This window comes from Monodelphis domestica, chromosome 2, assembly GCF_027887165.1.
Source record: "Monodelphis domestica isolate mMonDom1 chromosome 2, mMonDom1.pri, whole genome shotgun sequence".
Classification (NCBI taxonomy): domain Eukaryota; kingdom Metazoa; phylum Chordata; class Mammalia; order Didelphimorphia; family Didelphidae; genus Monodelphis; species Monodelphis domestica.
The window spans coordinates 203,817,768-203,831,703 of record NC_077228.1 but is presented as its reverse complement, the minus strand read 5'-3'; the positions used below and the strand labels follow the sequence as shown (position 1 = coordinate 203,831,703).

The 13,936-nt window shown below is 39.4% G+C and overlaps 1 protein-coding gene across 1 annotated transcript; it reads left to right on the top strand.

The window, feature by feature from the left end:
* The first annotated feature begins 3,521 nt into the window (after positions 1 to 3,521).
* Positions 3,522 to 3,842, top strand: LOC100619355 (ubiquitin). Its single transcript, XM_003340298.4, has one exon. It carries the CDS (start codon positions 3,542 to 3,544, stop codon positions 3,773 to 3,775), a length of 234 nt encoding a protein of 77 aa, XP_003340346.1. The 5' UTR covers positions 3,522 to 3,541; the 3' UTR covers positions 3,776 to 3,842.
* The last annotated feature ends 10,094 nt before the right edge of the window (positions 3,843 to 13,936 follow it).

The following is a 13,936-nucleotide window of genomic DNA, read 5'->3' as shown; positions in this document are numbered from 1 at the left end:
AAATAGGAAGCTACCAGGTGGCAGCCAGTGTGAATGCTTCCCCTGTCCTATTTACACACACACACACACACACACACACACACACACACACACACACACACCTTCTGTAGGAAATCTCTCTAGCAACAATGACTTTGTCCCTGATTGCTCTAGGCAGAAAACTTCTTAAGTTTGGTTCTATGTCAATAGATAGTAGAATGTTGGGATCTCCAAATGCTGGTATTTATATTATGATACAGAGGAAGGGTTCATTGAGGCACCTGGAATGGACAAGTTGTACTACTTCCTCCCCTCTCTCATGCTCCTAGATGTGGAATCTGAAAGCACTGGGGACTTGTCTTAGCACAGTGTCTCCCATACAGTAAACGTTTAATAAATGCTTATTAACTGACTGCATATGACTCTTAGATCTATTTATCCAACCCGAATTTCTCTCCTGAGTTCTCACCCCACATCGTCAGCTTCTTATTAGACATTCTGAACTGAATGTCCCATAGATATTTCAAATATATGTCCACAAAAAAAAATGAATTCATTATTTTTTCCCCTTAAACCTGCCCCTTTTAGGCAGATAAGTAACACAGTGGATAGCACACCAGGTCTGGAGGCTGGAGGTCTTGGGTTCAAATTTGACTTCAGATACTTATTTCCTAGCTCTGTGACCCTGGGCAAGTCACTTAACCCCAAATGTCTAGCCCTTATTGCTTTTCTGCCTTGGAACCAATCCTTAGTATGGATTCTAAAACATAAAATAAGGATTTAAAAAATTGTTTTTAAACTGTCCTTCTGAACTTCCTTATTATTATAGAGGGCTTTACCGTTTTCTAGCTACCAAGTCCACAACCTTGGTGTAATCCTTTATTCCTCAATCTTACTTCACATATCCAAGCAGTTGCCAAATCTTGTTTCTATCTCCACATTTGTCATATGGGTCTTATCTGCATTCAAACATGTAGTTCAGACTCTGATCATCTCATCACTATAATCTGGGAAGAGCATCCTATTTTGTTTCCTTACTTTAAGGTCCCTACTAGGATAACAATTAATCTTCCTAAGCTCTAGGGGCTCCTTATTACCTTGGGATCAAATATTAAACCCTCTGTTTGGCTTCTATAACCCTTCAGAAACTGACCTCTTCTTATCTTTCCAATCTTTCTTATATCTCACTCCTCCCCACTTATCCTGCAAGTCAATGACACCAGCTTTCTTGCTTTTTCTTCTTTCTTTGTTTGCTTGGGCAAGATATTCCATCTCTTAAGTCTGGGCATTTTTTTTCTTCCTAAAAAAAAAAAAGCCCTTACTTTCTGTCTTAGTAACAATTCTAAAACAGAAGGATAGAGGCTAGGCAACCAGAGTTAAGTGACTTGCCCGGGGTCACACAACTAGGAAGTATCAGAGGCCAACTGTGAACATAGGTTCTTCCAACTCCAGGCTTGGCACTTTATCCACTGTGCCACTTAGTTGCCCTAACACTGGACATTTTCACTGGTTTGTATCCCCCTACCCAGAATTCTCTCCCTCCTCTCCTCCACTTTCTGGCTTCCTTGACTTCCTTCAAACATCACCTTCTACAATTTTTTAATCCCCTTTAATGCTAGGACCTTCTCTCTGTAATTATTCTATCCAAATTTATCCTTTCTTTATCTTACTTGTACAGAGTTATTTGCATGTTGCCTCCCCATTAAACTGTGAGCTCCATGAGAATAGAGACTAGTTTTCTTGCCTTTCTTTGGATTATTGAGAGGTTAGCACAGTGCTTGGCACATAACAGGTGCTTAATAAATACTAGTTGGCTCGAGTTAACTCCATGCAACTGCCAAAGTGATTTTCTCAAAGCATAAGATCCGCCATTTGTTGTTGTTCAGTCTTTTCAGTTGTGTCCGATACTTTATGACCCTATTTGGGGTTTTCTAGGCAAAGATTTTTTTTTAATGCAAAAAAACCCCACAACTTTATTAAGAGGTAGATACCAGTATCTGTCTAATTCTTTAAAAGAAAAAAAGAAGGCCCATTATTTCAAAATCAAGTTCCTTGTTAGAACTGTCCTGGGCCAATCAACCTTTTAAACTTTACTTAGCCTTCTTGCTGGCTGGCTTGGATGAAAGACCTTGGGGGCTTTCCCCAGGTTTCTTGATTACTTTAGAGGCCTCAGATTTCTTTCCCTTGCTTTTGGGTTCATCTTTGGCCATGTCCAACTCCCTAGACACCTTAGATTGGGAGGTAGAAGGTTTGTTGTCCACATCCAACTTGCCCTTATTCTGTGGAGCTGTCTTGGGTTCATCCTCGATCTCTTTAGCTCCCCCAGCCCCTCCAACTTTGGACATAGCAGCTGCCTCTTCAGCTTTTTCGTGGACACTAGATGATCTCCTTTGCCTTCTGGCTTTGGGGTTTGCTTCTGAGGCTGCCTGGAGTTTGGTTTTCTCTGTTTTATGTTCCTCTGCCACTTTCTTAGGTGAAATGGAAGCTTTTTTCTTGCCTTTGGGAATTTCAGCCTTTGGTTTGGTGCCCCTGGCTTTGGCTCTCACCTCTTCCACATCTTTTTTGCTTCTAGCATCTTTTGGTTTTGAGTCCCCCTTGACCATTTCCACTTTGGTATCTTTCTGAGCCTCCTTAGGAACCTTCTTCTTGGTTGAAGCCTCCACAAGATCCTTCTTCTTGGTTGTGAGAACCTTCCTCTTGGTCAAAGCCTCCTGAGGCACCTTCTTGGTTGTAGAAACCCTCCTCTTGGTTGGAGCTTCTGTAGGAACCATTTTCTTGGTTGCAGGAGCCTTCCTCTTGGTCAAAGCCTCCTCAAAAACCTTCTTGGTTGTAGAAACCCTCCTTTTGGTTGAAGCTTTTGTAGGAGTCTTCCTCTTGGTAGGAGCTTCTGCAGGAACCTTCTTCTTGGTTGCAGGAGCTTTCTTCTTGGTCAAAGCTTCCTCAGGTACCTTCTTCTTGGTTGCAGGGGCCTTCCTCTTGGTTGAAGCTTCTGAAGAAACATTTCCAGCTTCACTGCTCCTAGTGAATTTTACAGTGAATATCAAGATGCCTCCTCGAGGACATCTTCCCCACAAAGCCTGGCTTCAGTGAAGGTCAAGTCAGAGCTGTCCAGCCCCACTCCAGGCTTTAGCCCTGTGTCCAGTGAGGGGGGGGGTGGGCCCCGCTGGAGGCACCATCTTCCTGCCCCAATACATGTTTGGTCCTGAAACATCTGTGGTCCCTCAGACCTCCGAAATCCTGGCCAAGATGTCGGAGCTTGTGCATAGCTGGCTGAAGCAAGGCCATGGAGGGGTGGCCCCAGCCCTGTACCCAGGGACCCCAGCACCCAAAGGGGCATGATGCTGATGAGCAGCAAGATGGCCCCTCCATGTAAAAGCCTTTTCACATTGTTTATAATCATAAGGTTTCTCTCCAGTATGAATTCTCTGATGAGAAGCAAGATGGACCCTCTGTGTAAAAATCTGTAAATCTTTCCACAATGCTTACATTATTAAGGTTTCTCTCCACAGTGGCTTATTTTATATACAGCAAACAGAACTTGAGCCTCTGTCTCAGAGGGGGGATGCAGATATTTGTGAAGACCTTGACTGGCAAGACCATTACCCTTGAAGTAGAACCCAGTGACACCATTGAGAATGTCAAGGCAAAGATCCAAGACAAAGAAGGCATCCCCCCAGACCAGCAGAGACTGATCTTTGCTGGGAAGCAGCTGGAAGATGGTCGTACCCTGTCTGACTACAACATCCAAAAAGAATCCACCCTGCACTTGGTCCTGCGCTTGAGGGGAGGTGTCTAATTCCCTCAAGATTCTTTCAAATTTTTGAGTAATTTCACTGCACTTTTCTTTCAATAAAGTTGTTGCATCCCCCCCCACTCCCCCCTCCCCCCGCAAAAGTAGTAGTTTGCTATTTCCTTCTCCAGCTCATTTTAACATGAGGAAATCTAGGCAAACAGGGTTAAGTGACTTGCCCAAGTGATCTTGGCTAGGAAGCATCAGAGACCAGATGTGAAAGTAAGATGAGTTTTTCTGACTCCAAGCCTGGTGCTTTATCCACTGTTCCACCTAGTTGCCCTGTTTAATCATATCATCCCACTATTCAATTAACTTCAGTGAGTCCCTATTACCTTCAGTATCAAATATAAACTCCTCTGGCATTTAAAACCCTTCACAGCCTGATCCCTACCTATCATTCTAGTCTTACATATTACTACCCTCCACACACTGTATGGTACAGCCACATTGATTTAATTTCTATTTCAAACTCTGGGTTTTTACACTAACTGTCCCTCATGTCTGGGACACATTCCCTCCTTAATCTTGGAATTCCTGGTTTCCCTTAAGATTGAATTCAAGGGGGCAGCTGGGTGGCTGCGTGGATTGAGAGCAAGGCACAGAGACAGAAGGTCCTGGGTTCAAATCTGGCCTCAGATACTTCCTAGCTGTGTAACCCTGGACAAGTCACTTGACCCCCATTGCCTAGCCCTTACCACTCTTTTGCCTTAGACCCAATACACAGTATTGATTCTAAGATGGACGGTTAGGGTTAAAAAAAAAAAGATTGAATTCAAAAGAGGGTTCCCCCAAGAAAGCACCATTGTGGTGTGCTATGGTGGTCAGAAAATCTCAGGGTGGGTACTTTTTAATTGCCTGAGAGTAGCAGTAGTGACTAGTGTGGTAGCACTCAGGCTTGGATACTTCAGGGCTTTGAGATTTTTAGTACTCTATATTGAGACAATAGAGAAATACCTTAAGATTCAGTGTTCTGCCATGCCTAAAGGAGTATAAAATTGTGCATACTTTTTGACCCATCAATACCACTACTTGGTCTGTTTCACAAAGAGATCAAAGAAAGGGGGAAAGGGCTTATTTGTATAAAAATATTTACAGAAGCTCTTTTTGCAGTGGCAAAGAATTGGAAACTGAGGGGATATCCATCAATTGGGGAATGGCTGAGCAAGTTGTGGTATATGATTATAATGAAATATTGTGCCATAAGGAAGGACAAACAAAATGATTTCAGAAAAACTTGGAAATACTTATATGAATTGATGCAAAGTGAAGTAATCAGAACATCGTACATAGTAACAACAATATTGTACAATGATCAACTATGAATGACAAGTATTATCAACAGTTCAAGGATCTAAGATAACTCCAAAGGACTCACGATGAAAAATCCCTTTCATTGACATAAAAAGAAGTAATGGAGTCTGAATGCATATCAAAGCATATCATTTTCCACTGTTTCCTTCATGAGTTTTTTCTTGTATGTGTGATATGTGTTTTCTTTCACAACATAATGAATATGGAAATAGGTATTGCATGATAGAAGTATATAACATATCAGATTACTTGATGTCTTGAAGAGGGGAGAAAGAAGGAAGGAAGGGAGAGAATTTGGAATACTAAATATCAGAAAACAAATGTCAAAAATTGTTTCTACATGTAACTGGTTGGGAGGAACACTATAAAATATTACTAGAGAAAAAGAAAAAAAGATTCAGAATTCTGAAAACCCAAGTGACAGTTAAATCCAAGAAGTGAAGATAAGAGAAGGAATCAGAATGCCCCAGGTAAGACTAAACAGGGCTAATCACTCTATTCAAAAGCACAAACCCCTAGTTCAGGAATTAAAGCTGGAGAAATGAATATCTAAAAGAAAACATTTAAAAAGAAAACAATTATTGCAAATCTTTGTCAGATATCATGATTGTGACTCCTGCCTTCTTTTTCTCAGTTGATGCCCAATAGATTTTGCTCCAGCCTCTTACCTTTACCCTGTGTGTGTCTACCTGCCTTATGCGTGTTTCTTGTAGACAACATTTGATAGGATTTTCGTTTCTAATCCATTCTGCTATTTGCCTCCCGTTTAATAGGTGAGTTCATCCCATTCACATTCAGAGTTATGCTTACCACCTGTGTATTCCCCATCATTTTGATTTCCTTTCCTAGTCCTACTCTTCCTTCTTTCACTATTGCCTTCTACACCAGTGTTTTGCTTTTAATCAGTCCCCCTAATCCCCATCCTTATTTTATTTCCTTTCCTACCTCCTCCCTTCTTATTCCCCTCTTATTTTTCTTTAGGGTCTATTAAATTCCCTTCCCTTTTTCTCCCTTTTGGTACTCCTTGCCCCACTCCCCCCCCCTTGGTTTTCCCTCTCAACTAACTTCCCTGTAGGGTAAGATAGAATTCAATACCCCAATGGATCTCGATACTCTTCCTTCTCAGAGTTGATTCCACTGAGAATAAGGTTTAAGTATTATCTATTAACACTCTTTTCCTCTCCTTCTTATAATTCTTATAGTCTTCCCTTCTCCCTCCCATGCACTTCTTTATGTATATATAATTTATCCTATTTTTCTTATTCCTTCACATTTTTCTTGGTGCCATCTTCTATTCCCTCCTTTCTTTTTTTACATATCATTTTAAAACACTTAGTACCCCAACCACTACCCATGAATAATTCTTCTAACTACTATGATAGTTAATATAGTTTTTGATAATTACAAATATTTTTTCATACAGGAATATAAACAATTTGATCTTACTGAAGCCCTTAATTTTTTTTACTCCTCTTTCTTATTTACCTTTTCATGTTTCTCTTGAACTTTGTATTTGGACATCAAAATTTCCATTTAGTTCTGATCTTTTCTTTACAAATACTTGGAAATCTTCTATTTTATTAAATGCTCATACTTTTCCCTGAAAGTATATAGTCAATTTTGATGATCCTTGTTTGTAGGTGATCCTTGGTTGTAGACTCAATTCTCTTGCCTTTCTGAATATCATATTTCCAAGCCTTGTGGTCCTTTAGTGTGGAGGCTGCTAGATCCTATGTAATCCTGATTTGGTGCTCCTTGATATCTGAATTGTCTCTTTCTGTCTTCTTGCAATATTTTCTCTTTAGCTTGGAAGCTCTTGAATTTGACAATTACATTCCTGGGGGTTGTCTTTTGAGAATTAATGTAGAGGGTGATCTATGGATTCTTTCAATGTATATTTTGCCCTCTTGTTCAAGAATATCAAGGCAATTTTCTTGGATAATTTCTTGTAGTGTGATGTCAAGATTTCTATTTATTTCCAGGTTTTCAGGTAGGTCTATGATTCTCAAATTGTCTCTCTTCAACCTGTTTTTCAAGTCTGTCACCTTCTCAATGAGATATTTCATGTTTCCTTCTAATTTGTCATTACTTTGACTTTGATTTATTAATTCTTGCTGTCTTGTGAGATCATTAGCTTCTACTTGCCCAATCCTAGTTTTTAAAGATTGGTTTTAAGCTATGATCTTTTGATTTTCCTTTTTCATTTTGGTCTATTCTGCTTTTCATGGCTTCCAGCAGGTCATTTCTGATCTTCAATTTGCTTATCATTTCATTTGATTTCTGGGCTTCTTTTTCCAAGGGGAGATTCTGTCTTTTAAACTGTTATTTTCTTTTGGAACTGTTTCTCACTTTTTTTGCCAAGTTTCTTCTATCTTTCTCACTTGGTTCATAATCTCAAATCTGAGCTCCTCAAGAGCTTGTGACCAATTTACATTGGGGGGGGGGGGAAGGTTTGGATGTGTTTGCTTGTTTGTCATCCTCTGCTATCTCCTCTGTAGTCTGGGGTTTTTCACCATAGAAATTATCCAGGATCAAGGTTCTTTTCTTGTTTTTTTTTTGGTTTTGTTTTTGCTAGTTGCAGATTGTAATTCCTGGGTGTTGGTAGCCATTTCTGTGCTAGTTCTTTCTTCCCTTCCCAGTCAGAAGTCCTAGTGAGGAGGGTAGGCAGGTCTTTGTATGGAACTACAGAGTGGTTTTTGCCTTGAAGCCACTTTTCTGTGTCTGTTGTGTGTAACCCCTCTCTGTCCTAACTCCAAGTCCAATCTCCACGTTCCTCAGTGTCCTGGGATCCCAAGTCTCAATGCTTTCTGGGGTAAGTCTGTGTCCTCAGCCAGCCCCTCCAAGAACCTAGCAATTGCCCTATGCTCACTCTGACTCTGGCACCATAGGTGGAGTGGGGGAGGGGTGATCAGCTTGGAGTAATTTTAGATAGGAGTAATTTTACCCCCTTATAAAATGGTATAAGAGACGGTTTGAGATCTTGGAAGGAAAATAAACTTGGAAGAACTACAGGATTCTACAGCAGTGGGGGAATGGGCAAAAAGGAACACAGAACTTTGGAGAGAGAGGGGAATGAGCTGATCCAAGCAGTTGGAGAGAGACTTCATCTGGAAAGACACACATCAGAGAAGTATGCTCCAGCTAAATGTCCAACTCAGAGATCTCTCTCTTTGTGATTTCTGACTACAAAATCCTCCCAAGAAGACAAGCTAGTGGAAAGGACTTGATATATAAGCTGTCCATAAAGAAGATCTCCACCAACCTCTTTGAACCTTCAACTTGGGGATACTCATTGTATAGCCAAGAAACCAGGGTTTCTTACCCTGACCCCAAGGGGTTCAGGTTGACCAAGACCTGATCTGTCTGACTTTGAGGAGGGGAAGGGTATTAGATAGCTAGGGACCCCTTCTCCCGCTTCCCTTCTTGAACCTCAATTTCCTACTCTTTCATCTGCCCTGTCCCTTTTTCTATTTTACTCAAATAAATTCAATTAATAGGACCCAGAGACTGACTCCAGCCTTTACTAGAGGGAAGCCTGAAATTGAGGGGGAGAGAAGTGACATTTTCTCTCCCCAGAAGAAAGAGGCTTATCACCACAAGCCTCTTCAAACAAGATCCTCAGAGAACCCAGTAGTTGGAAGTTAAGGCTGGGGGTGGGGGTAGGGGGCTTGTCAGGGAGAGTTTAGGGGATAAAGACAAACCCATCATCTTTCTCTCACTTGGCTTATCAACATCACCTCCTCACTCTGTCCTTGCCTTAAAAGGAAGAGGCTCCATTCCCATTCTCCCTCTTTCCCCCTATTATATTACAATGGAAATGCCCAAACCCTGCCTACCTTCAAGGTTGTGCCCTACAGTACAGCCCCTTCACATATCTGGCTTTGGTTTTTGTCCTTTTGAGGTGCTTTATATAGGTATGTGGTGAAGAGAGGAAGCCCCTTGCTTCTACACTGCGACCATCTTAGCCCAGAAGTCTTTAACTCAAGAAACAATTTTTAACAACTGTTTTCTGATATTTTTCAATTCAGATTTTCCCTCCCTTCCTCCCCCACTCTCCAGGGATGTAAATACTCTAATATAGATTTTGCTAGCACATATTTCCATACTGATCATGCTCTGACAGAAGTCATGTATCACACATACAATAAAAAAAACTCATGAAGGAAATAAAGTAGAAGATGATATGCTTTGATCTGCAATCAGACATCAACACAACAGTTCCTTCTTTGACTGTGGAAGGCTTTTTTCATCATAGGTCTCTTGTGGTTATCTTTTTTAAAAACTTATTTAATTAGTTAATTAAGAATATTTTCCCTTGGTCTCATGATTCATGTTATTTCCCTCCCCTTCTCCTTCCCCTCTCCCATAGCCAACAAGCAATTCTACTGGGTTTTATATGTATCATTGATCAAGACCTATTTTCATATTATTAATGTTTTCTTGTGGTTATCTTGATGACTAATTTTGCTGGTAATAGTTTAGTACTTCATGGTTGATCAATGTATGATATTTCTTTTACGATATACAGTGTTCTCTGGATTCTGCTCACTTTGTTTTGCATGTAAGTCTTTTTAGGTTTTTTTGAACTCATTCTGTTTGTCATTTCTTTTGGCAAGATAGTATTCCATTAAAACCATCTACTACAATTTGTTCAGCCATTTCTCAAGTGATGGACAAGCCTTCAGTTTCCAATTCTTTGCCACTCTCAAAAGAATCACTACAAATATTTTTGTGCAGGTAGATCCTTTTCCCTCATTTCTGATCTCTTTGGGATACAGACCAAGTAGTGGTATTAATGGGTCAAAGGATATGCATAGTTCTATGGCCCTCTGGGTGTGGTTCCATATTGCCCTCCAGAATGGTTGTATCAGTTCACAGTTCCAACAATATTATATCAGTGTTCCAATTTTCCCACACCTTCTCAAACATTTATCATTTTTCTTTTTGCTCATATTAACCAATCTGATAGTATACTGTGTCAAGGAAGTTTATTCCCTCCCCCTCCTGAGGAGCTTTACCTGTCTATCAAACATTCCTGACATACCACAGCTGTGACGTCTGTGTACCTTCGGTAAGTCAATAAAAGTCAAGGTTGGGGGCTGCTGGGGACAGGTGGGGAACTGTGGAAGAATCAGGAGAACTGAGAAGAGACAGAGCAGGCAGGTGAGGAAGGAATGAGGAAGAGACTGGCAGGCTAGGCACCATGTGGTCAGGTTACTTATAGGAACATTGTCTACCCTTCCAATAAACTTTATAAAGTATATATCTAGGTAGAAATATTTATTTTAATTCTTACAACACATAACATTTATTAAGTTCACAGTTTAATAGGGATGAGGTTACTGGTGCCTAGAAAAAATAATATAACAGTAACATCAAAGATCACTGATCACAGATAACCACAATAGATATAATAATGAAAAGGTTTGAAATACTTCAAGAATTACCAAAATGTGACACAGAGATATGATGCTATTGGAAAGAGTACATACTATTAGAAAAATGGCCCCAATAAGCTTGCTTTACCTAAATTGCTATAAATCTTCAATCTGGAAGACTTGGATTCAGATTTGGTCTCAGACACTTCCTAGCTGTGTGACCCTGAGCAAGCCATTAAACTGTTATTATATAGCCTGTACCCTTCTATCTTAGAGTTGAAAGAAAGAAAGAGAGAAAGAGAGAGAGAAAGAGAGAAAGAAAGAGAGAAAGAAAGAGAGAAAGAAAGAGAGAAAGAAAGAGAGAAAGAAAGAAAGAAAGAAAGAAAGAAAGAAAGAAAGAAAGAAAGAAAGAAAGAAAGAAAGAAAGAAAGAAAGAAAGAAAGAAAGAAAGAAAGAAAGAAAGAAAGAAAGAAAGAAAGAAAGAAAGAAAGAAAGAAAGAAAGAAAGAAAGAAAGAAAGAAAGAAAGAAAGAAAGAAAGTTTTAGGGAAGAACAGAATATAGGGAGAATATTAGGGTCATAAAGAAAATATAGTGTATACAAAATATTGTAGGGAGTCAGAATAGGTATTGATGACATTTGGTTAGGAGGGGATTGGCCATGGTTTCATGAAAGTGACCTTTGTAACAAGTTTTGAATGATAAAGTAAATGCTATAATTCCTGAATTCTTTCTGTTTATTTTTCTTCTGATTCTAACCTTTCCCTCCTCCCCAGAATTCTTTTTCATCCTCAGGAGGAGCTAGCTGCTCTATGGTTTCCCAGGCAACATGAAGAAAATCCCTATATTCTATGTTGTACAATGAACCTTTCCCTGATTTTTTTTCAGTAAGAGGTGATTCCGGGTGGATCCTTCAATGCTGGGTGAGATTTATAGCTACCAACATAATTCTGTGTTTCAATGGAGTTAAGTGCCTATAGAGGGATATAAGGATATGCTAGTTACAAAGTTCCTGCCCAGCTTTCTAAAAAAGTCCCCACATTTTAGAGGCAGTTCATTTTCAGTGGCCGGCAACAAGAATCTAGGGATTCCAAATTTATCCACAGTAATATTTCTGTAAGAAAGACAGGTAATGTGAACAGGACAGCCATGTAAATTCAAGTCTAGCCTCTGATATAGGGCTATGTGACCCAAGGAAATCTGTTTAATTTCTCAATTCCCTGGACAACTCTATTAAGACTATACGTTGGGGGTGGCTAGGTGGCTCAGTGGATTGATAACCAGCCTTAGAAATGGGAGGTCCTGGGTTAAAATTTGTACTCAAATACTTCTTAGGTGTGTGACCCTGGGCAAGTCACTTACCTTTCGTTGCCTAGCCCTTACCACTCTTCCGCCTTAGAACCAATACATAGTATTGATTCTAAGATTGAAAGTAAGAGCTTTTTTTTAAAAGACGATATATATTGCAAAACAATTGCCAATCTACATTAATAGAGGGAATTCCCTCCCAAGGGACTCCCTACATGGATGAAGTCACAGATATGGACAACTCCCAACCTCAATTTTTTTGTTCAGTGTTTTCTAATACCTGCTTTATGTGCTTTTGGAAGTGTTTGGGTTAAATAATGAAGGGTAAATGATCAGGAGGTAATCTTTTTTCTAATGCCTTTAATCCTGACTCTGGGTAGGTAGGGAGAGTGAGTTTCTTTAATCTGTCAGAAAAAAACAAAAGAACTAAGAAACTATCTTCCAGTACTTCCCCATCAGGGCCTAACCTCCACATAAAAGTTCAGTTGTGCCTGGGTTTCTTTTCAAATCTGGATTAATTTAGTCTTTATTCTTGTTGGACAGGTTATAAAATATGACTCAATAAAATCTCTTTTCAATCTAGCTTTGAGCTGAAAATGTTCCTAGCAGTTATGAAAATTGTTCTCTCTTTACCTGGGTACCCATCCACCCATGGCTCTCCACCCCCCCCCATTCCAATCCCTCCCTTCCCCCCAAATCAATGCAATAACAATGACCTCTCAAACTCTCAGAAACAGGTTTCAGGATTGTAAATCAGTTTTGTTTCTCCCTACTGAGAGACAAATATGGGCAGCTAGGAAGGTGCAATAGATAAAGCACCCAGCCTGGAACCAGGAATATCTGAGTTCACATCTGACCTCAGATACTTATTAGCTGTGTGACCCTGGACAGGTAATTTAACCTCTATTTGCCTCAGTTCCTCATACATAAAATGGGGACCCACTAGAGATGGAAATGGGAAACCAATCTGGTGTCTCTGCTAAGAAAAGCCCAAGGACAATGTCCAGGGGGTCATGTAGTCAAACACAATTAAATGACTGAAAAACAATGAGAAACAAAGAGAGAGAGACAGAGAGAGGCAGAACATATGAAAAATTCTCTGGGTGTATCTCCACAATACTCTGTGTTGTTCTGTCTAGATTACATTCAGCCCAGATCACCAGTTGATATTGGAATAAAAATATTAAAGGTAAAGTTGTTTGGATGGAAAGGGGAGTGGAATGGGATGGTCTCTCTCCCTTTCCATGAAGAGTGTCTAAACTTCCCAATATGGTGCTGCCATAGCTCTTTCCTTCCTCTTCCTCTTGCTTCTTTAGAATTTCAGCTCATCCCTCTCCTTTAGGAAGTATATGAACTTAATTACAAAACATTTTTTCATACAAAGTCAGATCTAAACAATTGGAAAAGTATATTAATTGTCCTTAGTTAGATAGAGCAAATATGATAAAAATAACAGTTTTACTTAAACTAATCTACTTATTCAGTGCCATACCAATCAAACTGCTCAAAAATTATTTTATAGAGCTAGAAAAAGTAATAACAAAATTCATTTGGAAGAACAAAAGGTCAAGAATGTCAAAGGAATCAATGGAAAAAAATGTGAAGGAAGGTGGCCTAGGAGTACCAGATCTCAAACTGTATTACAAAGCAGTAATCATCAAAACAATCTGGTACTGACTAAGAAATAGAGTGGTGGCTCAGTAGAATGGATTAGGTACACAAAACCTAGTAATAAGTGACCATAGTAATTTAGAGTTTGATAAATCAAAAGACCCAACCTTTTGGGACAAGAATTCATTGACAAAAACTGGGGAAAATTGGAAAATGGTATGGCAGAGACTGGGAGTAGACCAATATCTCTCACACTGTATACCAAGATACATGGATACATGTTCTAAACAAAGAGTGATACTGTAAACAAATTAGAGGAATACAGGATAGTCTATATGTTATGGATAAGGGGAAAATTTAGGACTAAACAAGAGATAGCATTATAAAATATAAAATGGATAATTTTGATGATATTAAATCAAAAAGGTTTTATACAAAGAAAACAAATATAATCAAGGTTAGAAGGAAAACAGAAACCTAAGGGAATTTTTTTGTTGTTGTATCTATAAGGGACTAACTTCCCAACTACATAGTCAATTTATAAAAATAATTGATAAA

What these genes read in the sequence shown, in the direction of transcription:
- LOC100619355 (XM_003340298.4), top strand. Translation starts at nt 3,542, where the DNA reads ATGCAGATATTTGTGAAGACCTTGACTGGCAAGACCATTACCCTTGAA.